General features: G+C 38.6%; 1 protein-coding gene across 3 annotated transcripts; it reads left to right on the plus strand.

Annotated features, from left to right (window-relative positions):
- The first annotated feature begins 4,850 nt into the window (after positions 1 to 4,850).
- chfr (checkpoint with forkhead and ring finger domains) lies at positions 4,851 to 21,239 on the plus strand. 3 transcript variants are annotated; one of them, XM_023343922.1, is made up of 19 exons: positions 4,851 to 6,168; positions 6,258 to 6,395; positions 9,394 to 9,515; positions 10,181 to 10,280; positions 10,573 to 10,682; positions 10,769 to 10,828; positions 10,912 to 11,100; positions 11,192 to 11,275; positions 12,386 to 12,509; positions 13,357 to 13,511; positions 14,478 to 14,640; positions 14,745 to 14,950; positions 15,904 to 16,023; positions 16,162 to 16,245; positions 16,409 to 16,479; positions 16,705 to 16,792; positions 18,021 to 18,128; positions 18,232 to 18,304; positions 18,467 to 21,239. In XM_023343922.1, exons 3-19 carry the CDS (start codon positions 9,410 to 9,412, stop codon positions 18,507 to 18,509), a joined length of 1,884 nt encoding a protein of 627 aa, XP_023199690.1. In that variant the 5' UTR covers positions 4,851 to 6,168; positions 6,258 to 6,395; positions 9,394 to 9,409; the 3' UTR covers positions 18,510 to 21,239. The 3 variants fall into 3 exon arrangements, with proteins under 3 accessions (XP_023199690.1, XP_023199691.1, XP_014326319.2); XM_023343923.1 differs by lacking the exon at positions 4,851 to 6,168 and having other exon boundaries at positions 6,192 to 6,395; XM_014470833.2 differs by lacking the exons at positions 4,851 to 6,168; positions 6,258 to 6,395 and adding an exon at positions 8,226 to 8,543.
- The last annotated feature ends 121 nt before the right edge of the window (positions 21,240 to 21,360 follow it).

Raw genomic sequence — 21,360 nt, forward strand, 5'->3', positions numbered from 1 at the left:
AAACAAAGTCATCTACATCTGTCAATATGGAAAAGATTACAAAGTAATCAGTTTCAAAAGAACCATACTGTGTAAAGCTGCAGTATATAACTTTTATTGAAAAAAGAAATTACATATTTGTTGAAAATGTCCTGACATTTTGTTATGAGACAGGTAATCCGTGAAAAGATCAAACTCCTCCATCTCCTTCCTGAGCCTCTATTGCTGCCTGAAGAAGTGCAAAAATAGACAAAAACAACCAATCAGAGTCAGGAGGAGGGTCTAAGCGCCGTCAATCAAACAACTTGCAGTTCCAGGAAAACTGTTTATCCGCCGTCATCAGTGGCTATGCTAATTAGCCTGAGCATTCACAATAGGCTATGCTAGCTGCAGCGTAGCTGATCATCCTCTTGGTTGTTCCCAGTTAGTACTGGGAGAAGGAGGAGGAGCTCTATTTCTTCACAGACTAACTGTTTCGCTGACTGGTTTTAACTTGAGGCTTTTCTGAATTAAGCTTATGTACCATTTGTGGTACATGTACCACACTTTGAGAACCCTGAACCTAGATGAAACGAGAAAAGCAATTTCAAACAAAAACCGCAGAGTCAAAAACACTTCATGTTTCATATTTTCCAACAACCTAACGTGACCGCTGCTGTTTTGTCTGCATCCACATTTTTTTGGCTCGTGGGGTAATCTGGGGGATGCAATCGCCAGCCAGTCAATCTTCATTACATTCCACTCAGCCGCTCCACCAAGCCCACAATTGTTTGACATTGATTTAGCAGATCCTCTGCGTCCATGTAATTCCTCATGCGGTGTTTGGTAAAGATCTTTCCTCTTTTTTTGTGTGCGCGCGCGCGTGTGTGTGTGTGTGTTTGAGAATATTTTCCGCGCAAACTCCGATGTTAACAGATTGCATCCTTAAAATTTAAATCCTTCCCCTCCCCCTTTAGCATAAATGTACCCATGTCAGCTGCAGGCTGAGCAGGAAATAGCTCATATTGATTGTGGACATTCCCATCCCACACTGAGCAATCTCAGGCCGTGAGTGCTGCTCACTCGGTGCAGTCCAACATGGTTGCCTCTGATTTCAGCTCACAGTTTGAAGAGTGGGGTGTGTGTGTGCGTGTGTGTGTGACTGTGGTTCATAGGAAGAACAAGCGCTACCCCTGGTGGCCCAGCCGGCCCGGTGCAACCGCGGATGAATGGCACCTCCAGCTGCTTCTGGGCCCCCTTCAGATAAGTTAACCTTGTGATAACATGCTAATGCCTGATTAATGTTGCAGTAATTAGACACAGCTTTTCACACTCAGTTAAGAGGACATCCTCCAGCAATTAGCTGGAGCCGCCGAGAGATAATTTCGGTGAACACAGCGGAATCACGCTCCTCGCGCGCTCGCCTCCCTTCCCACTTGGCAACATTAAGGGGTTTTTTAAAATTTATTTATTTATTTTAATTATTATTATTTTCTCATTATTTCATTTCATCACTCGTTTGATGTTTTATACAGCTGCCACAAGTAATCTATGATCCAATTAGGAAACGCCTGATTGACGTGAGGGGTTGAGGGCGTGGCTTTCAACGAGCGGCTCGTGACCTTATCAGAGGATCTGTGGAGGTTTAACGGAATAACATCGAGGCTAATAATTGTGCTTGAAATATAAACTGCGCGGGTGCGTCTTTGTGTGTGGGGGTGGGTGTTCGTGTGTGTGTGTGTGTGTGTGTGTGTGTGTGTGTGTGTGTGTGTGTGTGTGTGCGTGTGTGCGTGTGTGTGTGTGTGTGTGAGAAGCAGGCTCGCGCAGATATCTTACAATGAGGAATGAAGCCATTAGTGAATGGAGGCCCCTGTGCTCAGAAGCCCGCACACTGAACATTAATAATGCACTGCCAGGGAGTAGATGGGGGTTTGCTGACATTAGGCCTGCATTAAAGACTCGTTTGCTATTTCTATTAGAGACACACTGTATAAGGAAGGATCTGCCCTCTTATAATTTGACGGAAAAAATCTGCTACCGATGTTTTATTTTTCTTTCTACTCAGCCTAAATTGTAAGTAGGTTCCAACAGATTAATTTTGTTTTTCTACGTGGACGTTGGTTACACACCTTTAATGACTAGGTCTAAAAAATGAATGACTGTGAGATTAAACCAGATTATAGAGACAGAAAAGAAGCTTCCAGTGTTTATATGGGGTGAATATTCAACAAAATGAGAAATTGTGCTATAAAGGGGTATGGAATGGAGACCCTTCTTCTTTAAGGAGTATTTTAAATAATTTAACGTTATGTAATTGTTGTCTGTTCACTGTGGGGGGGGGCATGGCGGCCCACACCATTACACTACCTCCACCACAATTGCCAGAGAAGATTGTTCCCTGATAGCTCCCAGTAGGTCATACTGTCAAAGTTAAACTTGAATACTTTAAGGTTAGAGTTTGGTGGATTATAACGCCATGTTTTTATAAAACGTTTAGTGCTGAGTTTCTGGACCCCCAAGGGCCTTTGAAGATGAATTTTCTACACCAGCTCTGTGTAGTGATGCAAAAGCAGGACTTTCACAGTCACAGGGATTTTAACTTTATTTATTCAGCTTTAATGATTTAGTTGAATGTTTCGCATAGACATAACCCTCAACGTCCTCCAGTGGGGTAATTCACTGCTATAGAAGTGAAGCCTGCAGACAAAAATGAAACGCAGAAAAACAGAAGTAGAAATAATAGATTATGCTGTAAGGGCAAATTTACAGAGTAAGAAAATAGTGTGCAGATATTAAAAATAATATGCCGTAATACATTTAATAGCGACTGAGTAGGATAATTAAGAAAATGTACAAAATGCATATTTGTGCATAAAAGCAACAGACGATAAAAATTGTTATTTGTGCAGAGAACAAATGTCAGCCAAAGGTCAGTCCATCCTCCAAAGTTAAATGCCACTGAGCAGCTAACATGAACCAGAAAAACCTTTATTCTGTTCCCGAAAAGAAGAACGATTCTTCAACATATTGTTGAAATCTAGTCTGCCTGTACAGTTTGTACCGTTTTCCATTAATGTGCTTCCCTTTCATATGGATTTCAAACATTGTAATCACATGAAGTGCTCACACTCCAAAAACTGCCAAGAGATATTGTCGGACTGTACTATTCACATTATGACTCCCTAAAATTAGCAAATAAATTGTACATTAGTTGACATCTTAATCACTCCTGTCTCTTGTTTGTGAGTTTGAAGCCTGAAATATTAAATATAAGGATGCAGGATCCTGGAATGTCATCCACTTAGGTCATGTTTGCACTTGATTTATGTTCAGTTTTAATCTGTTTTATTAACTATGGCTTAACGGCTTGCAGTAAATCTTGACTGGCGTTCTGGGCTTGATGTATTTACCCACTGAAACAGCATAAGCATGAGGATGAAGATAAAAGCTTCATAAGCACAAATGGCAGATCATATATCACAGTAATTAAAGCTTCTCTTTGAGAAAGTAGAAATGAAACCCTGACATGATGAAATAGCGCTGCTGTTTTATCCCACATTTCATAATACTGGTTAAAATCAGCGGCGTTCCTGGATTTTGTTTTTAGGTGAAATACTTGAATAGACTCAAATTAAAGCTAACATGGGCTTCCTAACAATCAACAGAGGAGTGGGAAGCATTGTTTTTCTTCATGACCAGAGCAATGCAGTGCCAAAGAGGTTTTTTTTTCTTTCTTTCTTTCTTTCTTTCTACAGCATCCAAGATTTATCTAGGGAGTGTGAAATGTCTCATTTATTTTGGCTACAATGAACAGTGACTTATCTCCCAGACACTGGAAGATAATGAGGGTCGAACTGATGCAGATAGACAAATCATTACGTGTGAAAATGCAGCAGAAGAGCTTCGGTCTCTGCAGACAGCATCAAAATTTGCTCGACTCTGACAACTTTACAAGACCTACAGTGCTTTGCACAAGTATTCAAACCCCTTTAACCACAAACTTCTTTTTTTATTAATAGTTTGTGTGATAAACTAAGTAGAAGAAAGGAAAATTTTTCTTTATGATTACAAATTTGGTGAATGTGGCTTGTATTTGACAACCATTTAAGGATTAGGAGAATTGAGAACTGGTTGATGTGGGAGTTGGTCCACACCAAATCTGGTCTGTATGGAGGAATGGAAAGAATAAAAACTTGCTTTTTTTCATCATTATTTTTAAAAAGAGCCATACAAAACCTTGTTTGGGCAATGCAAGGGACACAAAAACTGTGCTAGAAAGTGCTGAGGTCCGATAAGAACGGGATTAGACTTTTTGGTCAAAATGCAAAACGCTTTCACCCTGAACACATCATCACCACGGTGGCATATGGTGTTGAATTACCAGGTCCAAATCAAATTTATGATCTGCAGCAAAATTTAAAGAACTTTGTGCAAAAAAAAGAACTGGAGTTGTATTTACAGCAAAAGGTGATTTTACCTTTACCATTGACTTATGGTGACTGAACATGCCACACTTTTCAGTTTTTACTTGTAAAACAAATTCCAAAACCATGAATGCTTTTCTTTCAACTTCACCGTTATGCATTACTTTGTCTGTCACATAAAATGGCAACACAATTGCCTTTTTCTTTTTATCATATTCAAAAACTTGACAAAATGTGAGAAGTTCAACATATGTAATTACTTTTGGAAGTTATTCAGGGATGTGCACAGATAACCACTAGGGGGTGCTAGAGTGCCTTTCTTTTTCCTATGGACAAAAAAGTGCCTTTTTGAAAGCTTTTTGGTTGTTTTTTTGTTGTTTTTGTTTTTTACAGTGCATTATGTGTAGCCAAGACACAGTTATTGATTTTAAATATTGAAATCAACTGTGGAAAGACTTAAAGTTAAAGGAAATGCTCTCTTGTAATGTATAAAATCTCTTAATCAGCTTGTAAACAAGATTTTTTTTGTAAATGCTTTGACTAATATCAAGTTGTATTTTAGTCCTATTTTTAGGCCCAAGCAGCCAAGGCCAATTGTAATCATCCTGTTTGTTATTACGATCCTGCCCCTCTAAAGAGGTGGCTTTTTAGAGGCTTTATCATATTCAAAAACTCACCAAACTTGGCAGACGCGTCAAGTCAACATTAGCATTCTGGAAACAACCAAGCTAGGGTGTAAAAGTAATATATTTTGCATATGAATGCTTGTCTAAGAAACTGCCCAATAATCTGACAATACAATTTAAACAATAAGATCCTTATCTATTAGAAGGTGGTCGCTGCAAACTCTGGGATTGTTAGTTTCTGCACCTCCTAATTTTTCCTGTACACTGCTGATCCACGTTTGTCTTCTTTTTTTCCATACATACATTCTTTTAAATTAACTCCCTTGTGACCAACTACCTTCAGAACATGAAAATAATATTGATCTTTCTTTTAATTGGAACATTTTGAACCATATACGACTCAAACATTAAGCATTTTGAAGCTGGATCAGTGGAAAGTAAACTGGCTCCATTTCCTTCAGACGAAATCCCCAACTAGCACCAACGCCACACACTGCAGACTGCAGTCAGGAAGTAAATGCAGCCAGTTTACTTCTGTTGATCCAGTTTCAAAATGTCTAGAGTCTGTTGTGTACAATTGTTTCAACCTTTCTAATCAAGAAAAAAATAAAACATTATTTTCATGTTTTGAAACAGTTTGAGCCACGTCTGTGTTGAGTTCAGCAGGCACATGCCTTTCTACTAACAAAATGAAGCAGTTTTTGTCATGAAATTGGCTTAATAAGCACCAGTTTTGGCATTTCTTATTCTCAACGAGACATATCTGGTTAAATAATGGCTACATATGTATATATACATACATATTGTTCAAGCTGTGCCTGTAAAACGAAATGTCACTCTACTATAAGGTAGTCAGCGGTTCCATAAAACATGAAAGAGGAATTGGAGAAATGCTACATCCAGGAGACGTTGTGTCCTATTCTGTGTCAGAAATGAGTTTTACAAGCAGAGCAGGGATGTAGTTTGGATACTGAACAATCAGGTTTTTCGATGAGCCGTAACAAACTGTTGGCCTGACAGATAAATCTCTAAATGCTCATATATACATGTCACCCTGGTTTCCCTCAAAGTAAAGAAGCACATGATGATGAAGATGGTCTTTTCATCTGTACTCTCGATGACCTATGCTGAATCAAGACATGCACAGCTTTGGAGCCATTGTAAGATTCCTGTCGTGTGACGGAATTGAACGGTGCATCGTTGCTTTCCGTCTTCATGACGCTCTGTTTTTCCACACTCCACCTTGTAGCACCTGAGGATTTTCAGGAAATCCCTGAGGTACCTTGAGGAAGGCAGGCCTGAAATTTGGCTGCACCTGGAGGTAATCATTACCCCGATGATGGATGAGAGGCAGACCAGACAGGGGGAACTGCTGGACTTCACGAAGGTGCTGCCACCTCCAGGGATTTCTCCTGGCTTTCCATTTCTAACTCTGTCAGCCTCTGTATTCCAGGGAAGAACGGCATATATGACTCTCGCCATTGTAATAAGTTTAAAATATAGTTAGTAGTTATTTTGAACTTAAATCTAACAAATAGAATGTATTTTGATTGGTAGGTTGGTAAAGAAATTATACAGCAGTCTAAGTCCCCAAAGATGTGCACTTTGGGGATCATTTATAAAGAGTGGATTGTTTTAATTATATGTAACCTGCTGCAGAATTGCATTGTGGGGAAATTTTTGTGATATATGGCTTTTCATTCTTTTTAACAGTGTAACCTGATATGTTTTTTAGATAAAAATGTTTTCTAGTTATTATTATTATTATTACTGTATTATTATTATTATTATTGTTGTTGCCTTTTTAATGGAAGAAGCTTGTTCTTTTGCCTGTGTTGCTCTGTAATGAGGAACCACAAATGAAAACTACCATTTATGGCTAACAGTGACATATTATTTTATGACAGGCATTGTCCATTTTGAAATAAGTGAACAACAACAGAACAAAAGCCTTTGCAATCAGTTTTCTCGGGTTGCAATGACATGGGTGTTCCCTCATTAGTCATTGTGCAGACACATGAATTGTTTCCCGTCAGTTATTGTTCCTTTCCAGCCTGTTGGAGGCAAACTGGGCTTTTTAAACACTGGTTCACTTGGAATTAGCTTTACAACAGCTGTGTACGTTGTGTGTTTGGTGTGTGTATCGTGCTTAGTTTAAGCATTCATGGTGATTGGTCACAAAGCAGAAGAGAGTTTAACAAGTCATTGATCCAACCCTGGCAGATCCTGCTGACAGATTCAGTCTGAATTTGTTATTTTCTCAGAATTACAAACGTCAAGGAAGAAATAGAAAAACATAACTTACTTGGGGAAAAAAAAGCTATAGGGTTTCTTTTTACTCTCTTGAATAAGAATTAGTAATAGCAACAATTGAATTAGATTTCTAAAATGTGTTTATCCAAATGTTGTTTTGGCTATCTGTAGTGTTCACCAGAGGTAGGAAGAATGTATTTGTGGATAGGTGTAAAATCAACACACATGAATTGAAAACAAGACATTTTTCCTAGAAAATATGAAGTAAGTTATAGTTGGCATGTTGATTTTTAGATGGGGAGAATTCTAACGCTTTGAAGGGATTTTAAAATAACCCAAAGGTATTCCTCATCAATATATATTTTATTTTGACTAGTTGGAGCGTCATAACTGATATCTCAAATTTAAGTGCAAAGTCAGAGGATCTATTTTCTTTTATTATTAGTCATTTATAATAATCAATACCTTAACCCTTTCATGCATGAATTATGATCCTTTGTGTCAGATTTTTTTTTCCATTTTTAAAATTTTTTTTCTTAAGGCATAAAAAAGGTAGGAAATTTTTTTTGTAAAAATAATTTTTTTTTATTTTGTATTTTTATGTGATCAATTGTAATTTTGTCCAAATACAAAGTTGTTATTTGAAAAATACATCAGTAGTATTGTTCCTTAGGGGTTATCTGATGTCACAATATTTTTTTTACTGGCAAGAGTCGTCTACAGTAGAAGGAGGGACCGGGTCGGTTCTCATGCTTTTTTGTCTGTCGGCCATATTGTATTTAACAAAAATAATTTCTTGCATTTGCAGCTGATGGCCAGTAGTTGATGGTATATTATATGATGCATTAGTGTCCACTTCAGTGGTCTGTGTGCATTTATAACATAAAAATCCACAGGAAGCACAAGAAAATGGCTTTTAGATAGCTGTCCACTGTAGTGACCACTATGCATGAAAGGGTTAAAATAGAATTCCTACTATAGAAATACACTTTTTGATAGCGTTATTTTTAATTTTTACTGGTACAAATGCTATATGACGAGGAGGGATTATATTATCTGGAGACAGGTGTATGCTTTTTTTTTAGTATTATTATTAAATGTTATAACAGCTTGCCATAGCCTCCTGCGCCCCACTTTAAATAAGGTATTAACGCCCCTCCTCCGTCAGCTGACCACGGTCCATGTTGTCAGGAAGTGCTTCGTTTTTCACATCTAACCGGAATATAAGGAGGAGTAGCTGTTTAATCCTACGCTCCTGGAACATCACACCGAGCGTTTCATGGTAAACTAGGAGCTGTGGGACATAAGCGTCGCGGTACAGAGATGCGGGTCTGAGTGGACGGTTCTGGTTGTTTTTTGCTGGAACACGGATGCTAATGCTAGTAGTTTGGTTAGCTTAGCATCGAGCAGAGTTGTTTGGGTTTCGTTAGTTGCTCTAATGACACGTTAGGCGAAAACCTTTTGAAGCGTTGGTGCTTGGCAGTTGGAGTAACTGTGACTTAGTTTTAGTTTATGACGAAGTTAAAACAGCTGAAAGCTGTAATGTAGTCAGTTTTTGTTTTAATTTTATTTTAATGTAAATCAGAATTATAACTACAGCTCATATCTAATTCTGCCTGTTTGGCAAATTGCTCGTTCTCCGTAGTTGTAGATAATATTTTTTGTCAACGTAGAAAGTCTGTTCATGACGTCGGCTTTCCATAAATTTTACAACAGCACCTAATGGCAACCAGTCTGTTTTAAACTGGCCACTCAGCTGTGTTTTCACTAAAAAAGCCACAGTATTTTTTTGGCTGGTCCAATTTGAGTTAAAATGTCCAACTATCGCTGTTATTATTTAGGAGAACATGACTTAAAAACAGCTGCATTGTTAAACGTGGTAAAGTTATTTTGCTTTACTGTAAAAAGCCTGGGGAAAAAAATCACACATATAGATTTGATCTGGAGATTTAAAATTCTAGGTTAAAATTCAATTACCTATATTGGGTGGTAAATATTTTACATTCTCAAAGTTGTTTAATTTCACTTTCTGTTTGTTGCACTATGTCGTTTCTCTAAGCAGTACATTCCAATAAGAAATAGTAAATGTGTCACATTTAGTCTCTAAACTTATTTTTTGATCCTTTCCCTAGGGTCAGCCATTGAGACATGGAGAACTACAGCAGTGGTCGGCCATGGGGGAAGCTAGTCAAAGTGGACTCCAATGAAACAGTTCTGCTTTTCACTAAGGAATGTACAGTTGGCAGAAAAAAAGGTAGGAAAGTTGTGGGGTTTTTTTTGGAACTGACAAAGACGTCTCATTTTCCATTTCTAATTTGTGTTATAAGCGGCTAGTGTTTATCCCAGTTTTCAGAACTGCTCCCATTGAGTAAAAGTCCCCATTAAGGGAAGACGGCCCTTTTTGCGCTGTAAACGTCTCCGTCAGTGTCTGGAGCCTTTATAACCTCCCCCTTGAAAACACAAAGCCTCCTTTAGTGCCCCAAACTTAGACAGCGCCTTGTGATGAGAACAAAAGATGTCTATTGACAACATGCGTGTAGAATATTAAGTAGATTTTTTTTATGGGTTTCGCTTTAGAGCTGGTTAGGGCTATATATCCCATCGTGTGTGCTTTGTGGTTGAGAGATTATGGGAATCTACTTTTTCTTTTTTACTATGCAGAGCCACTGGGCTTTGCAAAGATTGCATAAATTAGCCAATGTCTGGGTAATAAGAGTCAAACATGTCATGGCAACTTAGTCTTTAGGTGCAAGGTGGGTTTGTTTTGACGGAATTGTTAACTATACGTTGCTATATCATTTAGAATTTGTGATAAAAATGACAATTTGAAGAATAAAAAAGTAAATATTTAGTTCTGGATAAGAAAATGGTGTTTCCTAAATGACACTTTTTGTTTTACTTTTATGCTTTTTTTTTAAGGCTGCTATCTGTCCTTTCCATCCAATAAACTTGTCTCCGGGGAGCACTGCAAGATAGTAAAAGATGAACACTCAGGGCTGGTTTGGCTTGAAGACACGAGGTACTGTACCCCAAGAGTTTAAAATGACATTTTAAATGTGGGCAGGGGGTTAAGCACCAGGGGTGTACATACTTTTGGATGCCACCATAATTGTATTTCCAGACTTTCCATACGAGTTTTCCTTCATTTAAAGAAGGCCTAATATTTCCTAAACTTTGTGGCTTCAAAAAAAAAAAAAAAAAATCAAAAATACTTGGTAAGATTTTATACTTTCATATGAGTTGGATTTAATTTTTTCTAAATGAGAGAAGATATGCATTGACTTGTTGCAACTCTGAACTATTTTCTGCAGCACTAACGGCACAGTGATCAACTCGTCCAAAGTGGTCAAGAAGCAGACCCATGTGCTGCAGAACGGTGATGTCATCTACTTTGTGTACAGGAAGAGTGACCCCGATCAAAGTAAGTTGCTCAGAATCGGTCTATGCTCATTTATTTCTACAGACCTTTAATAGAAAATACTCACAGCACGTCTTGTTACTCTCTAGACATTGCCTATGTTTACCACTCTTTAAACATGGAGGCCGCTGTTCCAGAAGACGGTTATAGTGAGTAGATGGATAACATCCTACAAGTGGCTCGTTATATTGCGAGTCTGTTTTGATGGTTTTCCATCTGCGTCTGCATACAGAGAGGCCAGCCTGCAGTCTTTTTCCGGTTCTGGCTTCAGAGATGGCCCTCTCTGTGGAACCCGTAATGCTCACAAGAGCTCCTTTGGAACCAACTCAGGAGGAACCTCAGCCTTCCACTTCCACCTCCCACCTTTGTATTAAGAAGCCCTCGTCTAAAGCCCCCGTTTCATCAGCTTCTTCTGCTTTGGGTATGTTGTTTTTTTTTTGTTTTTGTTTTTTATTGATTGATTGATAAATTTCTTTGATCAAGTAATTTTTGACGCATGTTGGTCTTACCAGGCCAAGTTAAGGATGGAGCCTCGGCAGTAGAAGAACACTCAGGCAACCGGGAGCCAGAATGCAAAAGGAGGAGAACAGATGATGGTCGGTTTCTCATTTTGTTTTCTGTGCAACTGTTTTTGTCTTTTTTTTTCTCCTCATGTCTTATCTGTAATGTTTTTGTAAGTGAAACCAGACAACTGGTAAAAAGTCATGGTCAGCTGCAAATGATGACAAATTAGGGCTTTTGGAAACAAATATTTTAGTAATCGAGTAATCTTATCGATTATTCTTACGATTAATCGAGTTATCGGATAAAAACATTGATCAAATAAAATATTGGTAAATCTGGCATAACACTGGTGTTACTCTCAGATATCAGTCCAATTTTTCATATGTGAACTTCCCTAACAGTAACTCTTTTGTAGTTTAGAAAATTAACCTGTAACAATAATGGCTCACTTTCTAAGTTAACCAGAAGAAAATTTATACAAAGATCTGAAATTGTATTCAATTTAATAATAAAGAAGTAAAATACACTTATAAAACATGTCTATACTCCAGCTTTTGGTTTTTTTTTATGTATTCATCTTCAGTCAGTTAAATAGATGAACTCTCACCTTGCCCCATACCTGTCAAGCTTTGGGTTTGAGAATACGGGGAATGTCGCCTGGAGTTGGGGGGGCTTGCGGTGGTGGGGGTGGGAGGGGCAGGCGAACGAACGAACGTAAGATAGGGTGAGAGGAGGAAATAGACCAGGGGACAGACCAACGTAAGTCCAGGGGGGAAAGACGACCAGTAGACCAGGGGACGAACGTAAGAACGGGGGGGAGGGGGTCATTTTAAGTGCCAGTCATTTTAAGGATGCCTATTGGTCCCCCAAAAAACGATGTAGACCCAGGCATTATCATTAATTAATAAAATCCCCACGGGCCAAACTTGAAAATTGGATGTTATGCCGCCAACACTTAGCTTTCTTCAACAACTCAGAGGCGGAAGTGAGAGCTACACGCAACGCAAATAATGTCCCAGCTGGAAAACGGTGCGCTAAATAATAAAACATAAAGTAACAAAGCTTCAAGGCAGGTAAATTTTCCTAGAGGAATTTTAATAATCGAGGTACTCGAATCATTCGAGGAATCATTTCAGCCCTATGACAAATACAAATGTTTTTACAGACTCTTGATTTGTGCTGAACACATACCCTTTTTACAGATGTGACAGGATCAGCTAAGGGGGATGTTCTGTCTACACTGCCAGTGAAAGAGACTAAAACGGACAAGATGGAGGAGTCGCTGACGTGCGTCATTTGCCAGGACCTGCTGCACGACTGCATCAGGTGAAAAGTCAGAAGAAAGGTCCTCAGGGACAGATGAGCTCCAGATGGGTTTGGAGCACCGGCCCCTTTCATCTGGACATAAAAAAGTGCCCTTCTGAAATGTCATTTATTTATTTATTTATTTATTTATTACAATGCATGGAAGCCAAGAGAGGACTTACTGCATATACTTTTTCCAGATGCTTTTCTCTAGATAATTAGTTAATTTCCTGTTTTTTTTGAGAAAACAAGTCAATTTCTAATTTTCCCAACATAGTGAGTTAATTTATTGATGGTGTTCTGGAGATAATGAGTTAACTGCTTATTTTGCCGACATAAAAAGTTCATTTACCAATGGTTTTCTCAAGATAAGTTTATTTCCTGATGGACATCTCGAGATAAACAAGTTAATTTCCTGATGTTTTTCTCGACATAACGAGTTGATCATGAGATGTTTGTTGTGTGTGTTAAACCTGATTGTTGTTGCTCACATTTGAAGGATAACTCGATATTTCAAGAAAACCGTCGAGAAAATAACTTGATCTCAGTCAAAATTATGCAGATTCATCTGCTTTTGGCTTCTGTAGTAGTGTGTGTGGCTCAATGTAGCACGATTTAATAACCCACGTTGCTTGTCCCCCACGTTTTTGTAATTTTTCCCAACAAGACTTCATGTAATAAATCTCACACTGGCCAGGAAAAGGGGCCATTTTTTTCCATTTCGAGCTCCTGTCCCCCAAAATTTTTTGCACACCACTGCAAGGCCTTGACATTTTTTTTTTTTGTGTTGTTTTTTTTGTTTGGTCTGCAGTGTAACTTGCACTTATATCAGAGTTATATATTTGGCTCTATTGTTTTGTGCTTTCAGCTTACAGCCTTGCATGCATGTTTTCTGTGGCGCCTGCTACTCTGGCTGGATGGAGCGCTCGTCGCTGTGTCCCACCTGCCGCTGCCCCGTGGAGAGGATTTGTAAAAACCGCATTCTGAACGACCTGGTGGAGGCCTACCTCATCCAGCATCCAGGTTTGCACACACGCACGTGTGATCGTGACATGTAATAACACAAAAGAGACCAGGGCTGGGCGATGTGGCTTAAACATAAAACTTCTTTTCTCGGTTTCCAATTTTAAGTGATTTTTTTTTTTTTTTCCAATATTTTTGAAAAACTGGCTTTTATTGCAATCGTCTCTTCTGTGAGTTGTGCGAATTTTTGTTTAACCCCTTAAAGCCTGGCACACAAAATAATTCTCAGAACAAAGCTTTTGTTAAATTCTATATCTAAATATTGAAATTATTTCAGCATTACATTGATAAATTGCTCATCAAGGGCTAATTAAAAATATATTTAGTGCAATACTGTAGTCCAAATGGAGATGTGAATGTACTTTTTTCATGATAGTATAAAACAATCATCTTAAAAATCTTCAAAACAGACCGAGTCATTGCTCAATCTTCTCAAATTCTGCTGCTGATAATAATTTGATGCCGATGTGTTAAAAGATGATGTCCTTATTCGTAATCTGATACCAAATTGTAACTTGACAAGATTCTCAACATTCCTCTTTTTAATTTTTTATTTTTCATGTAGGAGTTCTCATAACTTACCACCACATTCTGCTAATATTGTGACATTTTTCTCATATTACTGCAGCTTTGTTCTTGTAATATTATGACTTTATTCTCGTCATAGTGACAACAAAAAGAAAACATAGCCTGCCCTTAATGTTCTGTTGTGGAGTTGACATGAATTTAAAGTCCAAATAAATAGAAGCTGTTAAACGCGCTTGCCAAATAAGTCGGTCGGCCATGGGTGTCTCTGAACTACGGAAAACCAAGGAGCGCATTGGTGGGAAAAAAAGAAAAATCCAAATTTTTCAAAAATTACATTTTCAAAAATCGATTTCATCTCCCAGCCCTACGAGAGACCAAGATGTGCTAACCTCAAGATTGTGTTTCTAAACCCGAAGGGTGCCTTTCTCTGTCTTACAGAGAAGAGTCGCAGCGAGGAGGACCTGAAGAGCATGAACAGCCAAAACAAGATCACTCAGGACATGTTGCAGCCCAAAGTGGAACGTTCCTTCTCTGAGGAGGAGGGCAGTTCAGATTACCTCTTTGAGCTGTCAGACAATGACAGCGACTCTTCAGACATTAGGTTAAAAAAAAAAAAAAAAAAAAAACACAGCTTAGCTAGACCATAGAAGCATGTTTGTTTCCTAAGACCTTACTCACCTTTGGTTTGCATTTCTTTCCCTGCAGTCAGCCCCTTCTGATGTGCAGGCAGTGTCCGGGCTACACGCGGGATATGGGCCAAGTTCTGTTTGCTTCGAGCTCAAACTATTGGTTCACTGGTCTTCCAACTCTACCACCTGTCCAGCCTCCTCCCACACCTGCTTGTGGGGAGGGAGCAGCAAGGCCGGCCGGAGAGCAGCCCTCCACGTCCTCCGACCGGCCCTCAGCTGACAGTGAGTCTAGATTAGGCGCCGGCTGGTGTGAAGTTCAAACAGTATGAAAACTGAGTTAAAGTGTCACAGTCGGCTAATTGTTGTAGATTTCAAGTGTGTAATGTGTAAAATAATGTAACGGGCCAAACGGGACATTTTTGTTCTTGTAATAATGACAGACAAAACGGGAGAGGACAATAAAAAAAAAAAAAAAAAGTTAAAATTTAGGGGTACAAAAATTAGAAGTTTATAGCGACTGTGTTATTAGGTTTGTTTAATTTGCATATACATTTTTTTAATGTAATTTTTGTTAAAAAAAATATATATATATATACACACACACACAAACTGATGTTTGTGCATCAATTTAATTAATTAAAAAGGACTAAATAAGTTATGAAAAAATATTTGCAAGATCAACTTTAGCTTTTGTTTAGCACTGCCATGGTTGCTAGGTAGCAAAACATAATCAGGGGTAAGGGAGGCTAGATGGTTACACACCGTCATACACTGTAGTTTTGTAATGTATTGTGAACAGAAAATGTTTTTGTAAATTTGGAAGCAAAGTGTCTAAGCGTTCTGTCAGCCAGCTGACCAGCAGTTACAGCAATAAGTGGAGGAGGGAAACCTTGCTGTCATTCCTCCTCCATACAGTCGGAGACAACGCTTTCTCTGGTATCTCATTGAAAAGCATTATTACTTTAGGGAAAATGTCAAACCTTGAAACAAAACCTTGATATATCAGTAAAGCGGGCCATGTCGAGACTAGACACCCATCAGATCAAACATTGTTTTCGATTCTTTCTTCCAAATTTGACAGAATAACATTTTATTTGGGTCAAGACCAACAAATTCTGATCCCAAACTTTTAGAAAAGTAAGATTTCAGGGGATATTTAGTTTTAAGCTTGAAGCTCACTATATAAACCAGCCTGTAACACGTCTGAAACTCCTCTTCTTGCCTCTGCTGCACAGCACCTCAGGAGTACTGCTGCCCCCCGCAGGGCCGCCACCTCATCTGCACCTGCTGCCTCCAGCCAATGCCAGACCGGCGGGCCGAGCTCAGCAACCAGCAGCAAGTTATCGCTCAGCAATGTGAGTTGTCCCATCACCTGCTCGTCCCTCTTTGTACCTTTAAAAATAAATAAATAAAAACGTGTGCCTTATAACTGCACAGAGCACAATAAATGAAGCTCAGCTGTGTAAAAACCTTCATATGTTGCGTGTTGGTAGGTATGCTGTGCCAGAGTCCGTTCTGCCACATGTACTGGGGCTGCCAGAGGATTGGCTGCCATGGCTGCTTGGCTCCATTCAGTGGTGTGTATCACAGCCATTCATCATTTAACATATGTGTGGTTTACTGATTTGATCGACTGCATTGTCTTTAGTTGAACACCAAACTCCTACTTTCTCAGTTTCCATTAAAAACACTTTGTGACCCGCGACATTTTCACCCATTTTTATTTTTTATTTTTCCCAGAGCTTAATCTGACTGAAAAGTGTCTGGATGGCGTTCTGAACAACAACGCATACGAGTCAGAGGTTCTACAAGTAAGTAAGGCCTTTATTATTTGTTTCTATTATTACTCTGCTCTTTGTTTCAAATCAGAGTTGTTGTTGGGTTTTTTTTAAAGCATCACTTTTAAATACTCATTTGTATGCACAAATAGAACTTCTGACTGCAGGATCTACTGTGAATTTGCATAAAGTCTGGATATGAAATCCACATATCAGTGTATTATGATATTTAGTGTATTGTTTTTATATTTTCACCAGAACTACCTTTCTGCTAAGGGAAAGACATGGAAAGATCTGCTCCAGGAGTCCTTGCAAGGCTTACAGGAGGGAAAGTTTCTCCTGACAGGTGATTACGCACTTCAAAGCTCTTTAATTATTGCTCACTGAATCTTTTTTTTTTTTTTACTCAATGCTTCGCAGAACTATTTGTTAGCCCTTGAACAGCCTTCAACTTCAGCGCATTCCACTGGAATGTAATGCGGTAGACCAACACAAAGTAGGGCAAAGTTGTGAAAATAAAAGAGAAGGTAAAATTAAGGAGGAAAAGGAACAACCGACTGGTCAGACAACATAGCCATTAGAGTGACCTAGTCAAAGTAATGATGCACTAATTGCAAACACATGCCACGCTTTTCAGATATTGGTAACGTTATATTAGAGCTTCTATTAACAATTATTTTAATAATCGATTTATTCTGACGATTAGTTGATTATTCGGATAAAAACATTCTACAGATTTTTTTTTTTACCACTTTTTATACAATATTAAAAATACATTAAAAGATGCAAATAAGATTCAGTTCTTTTTATTGCCTAAAATGCAATCTGAAGATCTGAAACAGGCAAAGCTAATGGTATACCACTAGAGGAGTTTAGGCTAAAACATATTTCCCGAAAAAGGGTGGGTTATTTTTTTGTTTGTTTGTTTAGTTGTTGTTTTTTTTATCTTTAATGCAAAATGTTTACGTTATTTGTACAGTTTTGGCTTAACTGCTGCTCTAAATGTGCTCTGTTGTTTTTTTTTGTTTTTTCCAAAACAACTTCTTTTTTTTTTGAGTCTGTATACCCCAGTTATTGATTAATCAGTTGCTAAAATTAGTTGACGATTAAATAGTTAAATCCGATTAACCGCTTCACCCCTACTTTATATTCTTTTTTTTCTTCCCTCCTAAAAATGACTGCTGCCCTGCAGTAGCACTAAGTCAAATAATGAGGTCATTAGCAGGACTCTGGAAAACTTAACTGCACTTGGTTAAGTGCAGTTAACCAGGTGTAACCAGGGAGGCGATTCAGCTGTTGGATTAAAGTGTGTTGGACCAGGGAGACATCTAAGAGTTGCAGGACACCGGCCCTCTAGGACCAGGATTGCCCACCCCTGTACTAAGTGGATAATATGTTAATATATTGAATAAAATCCCAATGAGACACGTCGACGTTTGTGTAATAAGAAAACACAGACAAGTTCAGAGAAGGACGAATGCTTTTTGTGTACATTCACAAAATGCCCTTTTCAAGAACACATTGGCGCTCTCGTTTTGATGATGATGATGATGAGTGCTGACCGTCTCGCTCAGATTGTCGCATCTCGACGGACACCCTGCTGTGTTTCTGCTGCGGCCTGCGAGCCTTCAAGGAGCTGGCCTACAAGTACAGACAGAACATCCCTCCGGCTGAACTGCCAGGTTCAGTTTTTTTTTTTTTTGCTACGCCGAAGCTGCGGATTTTCTTTACTTGCACATTTCAAAACACTTTGACTGCGTTCTAATAGCATTCGCTCATCCTCAGCATCTGTGACATCTCGTCCCGACTGTTACTGGGGGCGTAACTGCCGCACGCAGGTGAAGGCGCATCACGCAGTGTAAGTCCTTCAGCCACCAAAGTTTGATGTCAGAATTTTGTGCGTGTCTTATCCCTACACAACCACTAGAGGGAGACCTTGTTCTTTTTGTCTGAACACCAGGGGAAGATGTTTCTCTGTGGCTCTTGAATGCAAAGCTAATTCTTTCCTTCGTCATTTCAGGAAATTCAACCACATATGTGAACAGACGCGTTTCAAGAGCTGAAGGAGCCGGACGGTCGGTTCTTCTGAGTCAAATGCACATGTGAAACACGACCTCGATGCGTCTCGCTCCGCCCGCCGTAGACGACCCGCCTTATGCAATTGCCTAATGCACTTATTAACAATCAGTGTCCATTTACAACAATGACCGTGTTCTCCACACATATTCAGGAGAACGGTATCTATGCACATTCGGATTATTCCCTTTTGAGTGAAGGTCTTTTCACTCGTACAAGTTGCTGTTGCTCAGAATAATAAACACCCCGAAACAGCCGATATCTGGTAAAGGAATCATTTGTTTAGGTGGTGAAATGGTTAAAGGTGCTAGTTAATGTCGCTGTCACCCTGGGCAACAAAAACTTCAATTTTGTTTTTAGATTAGAAGTTATTTGTGTATGGAAGAGGGATATGTACGCATGCTAAACAAGCTCCCCCCCGTTTTCTTCATGAGAGAATTATTTTTGAGCATTTTCCCAATATGCTAATGTTATTATTAAGGGATTTCCATAATTCATTACATCTAAATAATCATGTGAAATACCTTTTACTAAGTAAATTACAATAGCATTCATTTATTTCACAAATTCTACTCAAAAAGTGAAAGTCTTGGAAGATAAAGATTCATTACTCTGTTATGTATTTCAGTGTTTTTTGTTGCCTTTTTTATGCAATTGAAGGTTGAAATGAACAAAATTCCCAAAAATTACTTGAGGGAGGACGGAAAATGGAAAAAAAAAAACATGTTTTGGTCGTTTGCAGTATTTTCTGATTTGATGTCATGGCAAACACAATCACTCAGAAGACTACCAGCAGAAATGCACTGACTGTTTTCATTGAAAGTAAGCCACAAAAGATGATTGCTAAAAGGATCTGGAAAGTTGAGTGGAAGGAAAAAAAGTGTGGCACATCTGATTTTTCATATTGAGTTACTTACTCTTACTCTTCCAACTTATTCAGACGCACCTATAAGGGTCACAGGAACAGTAAAGTATTTTCAGTTTGAAACAGCCCATCACAATGCTATATGTTGCTAGCATTAACCAGTTAAGTATTACCGCTTAGGGATTTTTTTCCCCCTGCTTATATCACTGCGTTTCCAGGCAAAAGCAAAAAAACAAACAAACACACACTAAAACTCTAACACATTGTGATCCAGTGTGATATCTGTGCAGGATTTTGTTGTTGCCGTGTAGTAAGGGCTAATCTGTGTGATGAAATGCGTTGCTTCCTTCTGTAGAACGTCAGGGAAGAAAAGCAACATGAAGTCATGCTGCATTTACAGGAAACTCTTAGACGGATCAAGCCAATAAGAGACGCGGCATGCGCTCAGTCGCTCGCATTCATCTTACCTCTCTCATCAGAGCGTTGGATCTCTGTTGATTTTCCTCTCATCGCTCCTCAGGTACACAACACTTTTATTTTGAAACTTTCTTTGCAAAATGGCCAGGGGGGGGGGGAATCTGAAGCGCACTGACATCCTCTTTAAGACTATCAATATCTCCGATTGTTAATGTAGTAACAACTGGACAAATCACGCTTGGCTTCTAGTTTCTGTCTAGCTGACACTTTTATAAGGTAGATTTAAAGTTTTTTTCATATATATATATATATATATATATTAAAACTCTAAACGTATCACTAACCTTCCGTTTATTAGTGTGTTGAAAATGGTGATGGATGTAAAGAAGTAGAAATGCTTAAAGCAGGCCTTAGAAAGGCCAAGTTTCACGTGGATTTCTTATTGATTTTTTACATTTATGCAGATTTGTTTTGTTTTATTTTTCCTTGGACATGGACGATCTTTACTCAAGTTTCTCACATTTAAGAGAAAGTTCAAAACATTACTAAACATCCTAAGACATTCTGTGCTTGGCTCATTGAAAATAAATTGCCTGCAATATCTGGGTTTTAATTGTACAGAAAGATTAATTCCACAATATAATGGAGATTTCCGCACAAACAAAATTCCTTTATAGTATAAGAAAGTTGCTCATTTCTGATGTACATGTAACTTTTATCATATTTAGTTTTATGTTGCCTGTTAAATCAATGAGGCAAATAAAAAAAAAAAAGTAGTTAAAGGGCACTTTTCTGTTTCTACCTTTGTGTGTGGGGTTAGGTCACTGTTTTCTGTATTTTAATTTTTAATATATATATTTTTTTTATTTCATGCTGAGTCTAAATATACATTCTTTAGCAGCTCAGCCTCTCGGCACAAGCCTGATCAATCCCGCCCGCAGACGAGTTTTAATTATTTGCTGCAGGAGATCCGGCTGAGCTAACAACAATCCCAAGCCGCTCCAATGAGGAATTGGTATTAGCGGCTTTTGAGGGGTGCTGTAACAAAAAATTAAAAAATAGAAGAGTCCGGACGAAGGTGCTCAGGAGTAAATCAGCAGGTTTCATTCTACCTCATCGCAATACATATGAAAGATGTTTGGATTCAAAAAGGACAACAGAGAGAAGCTGCATGTGCTTCCTCTGTAAGGGGGGATGTAAATCTTTCTAAATGCCTGTAACGCTTGGATGCATTGCACTATTTTAAGAATGAATCTAGATCATAATCAAGTTCTAGTTGAATCGTAGATCAGTAGGGAGATGCAGGAATTAGCCGTGGACTTTGGGAAATGTACGTTTCGTCGCGTGGTGTCGGCAGTACTGAAACTGTTTGAAATGCCTTTAGCTCTGACTTCTGATCATTTAAATATAATAAAATTGATATAGTTCAAAGGAAGTCTGGGTTGCTGTTTTTGTTCATGATAAAAATGTACTTTACAGCCAAACGACGAACTCGCATGTTTTAGATTTGTTTCTGTTTTACGATGTAAAAGTACCGTCCATGCACACAGGACTCA

Source organism: Xiphophorus maculatus, chromosome 12 (genome assembly GCF_002775205.1).
Source record: "Xiphophorus maculatus strain JP 163 A chromosome 12, X_maculatus-5.0-male, whole genome shotgun sequence".
Lineage (NCBI taxonomy): Eukaryota > Metazoa > Chordata > Actinopteri > Cyprinodontiformes > Poeciliidae > Xiphophorus > Xiphophorus maculatus.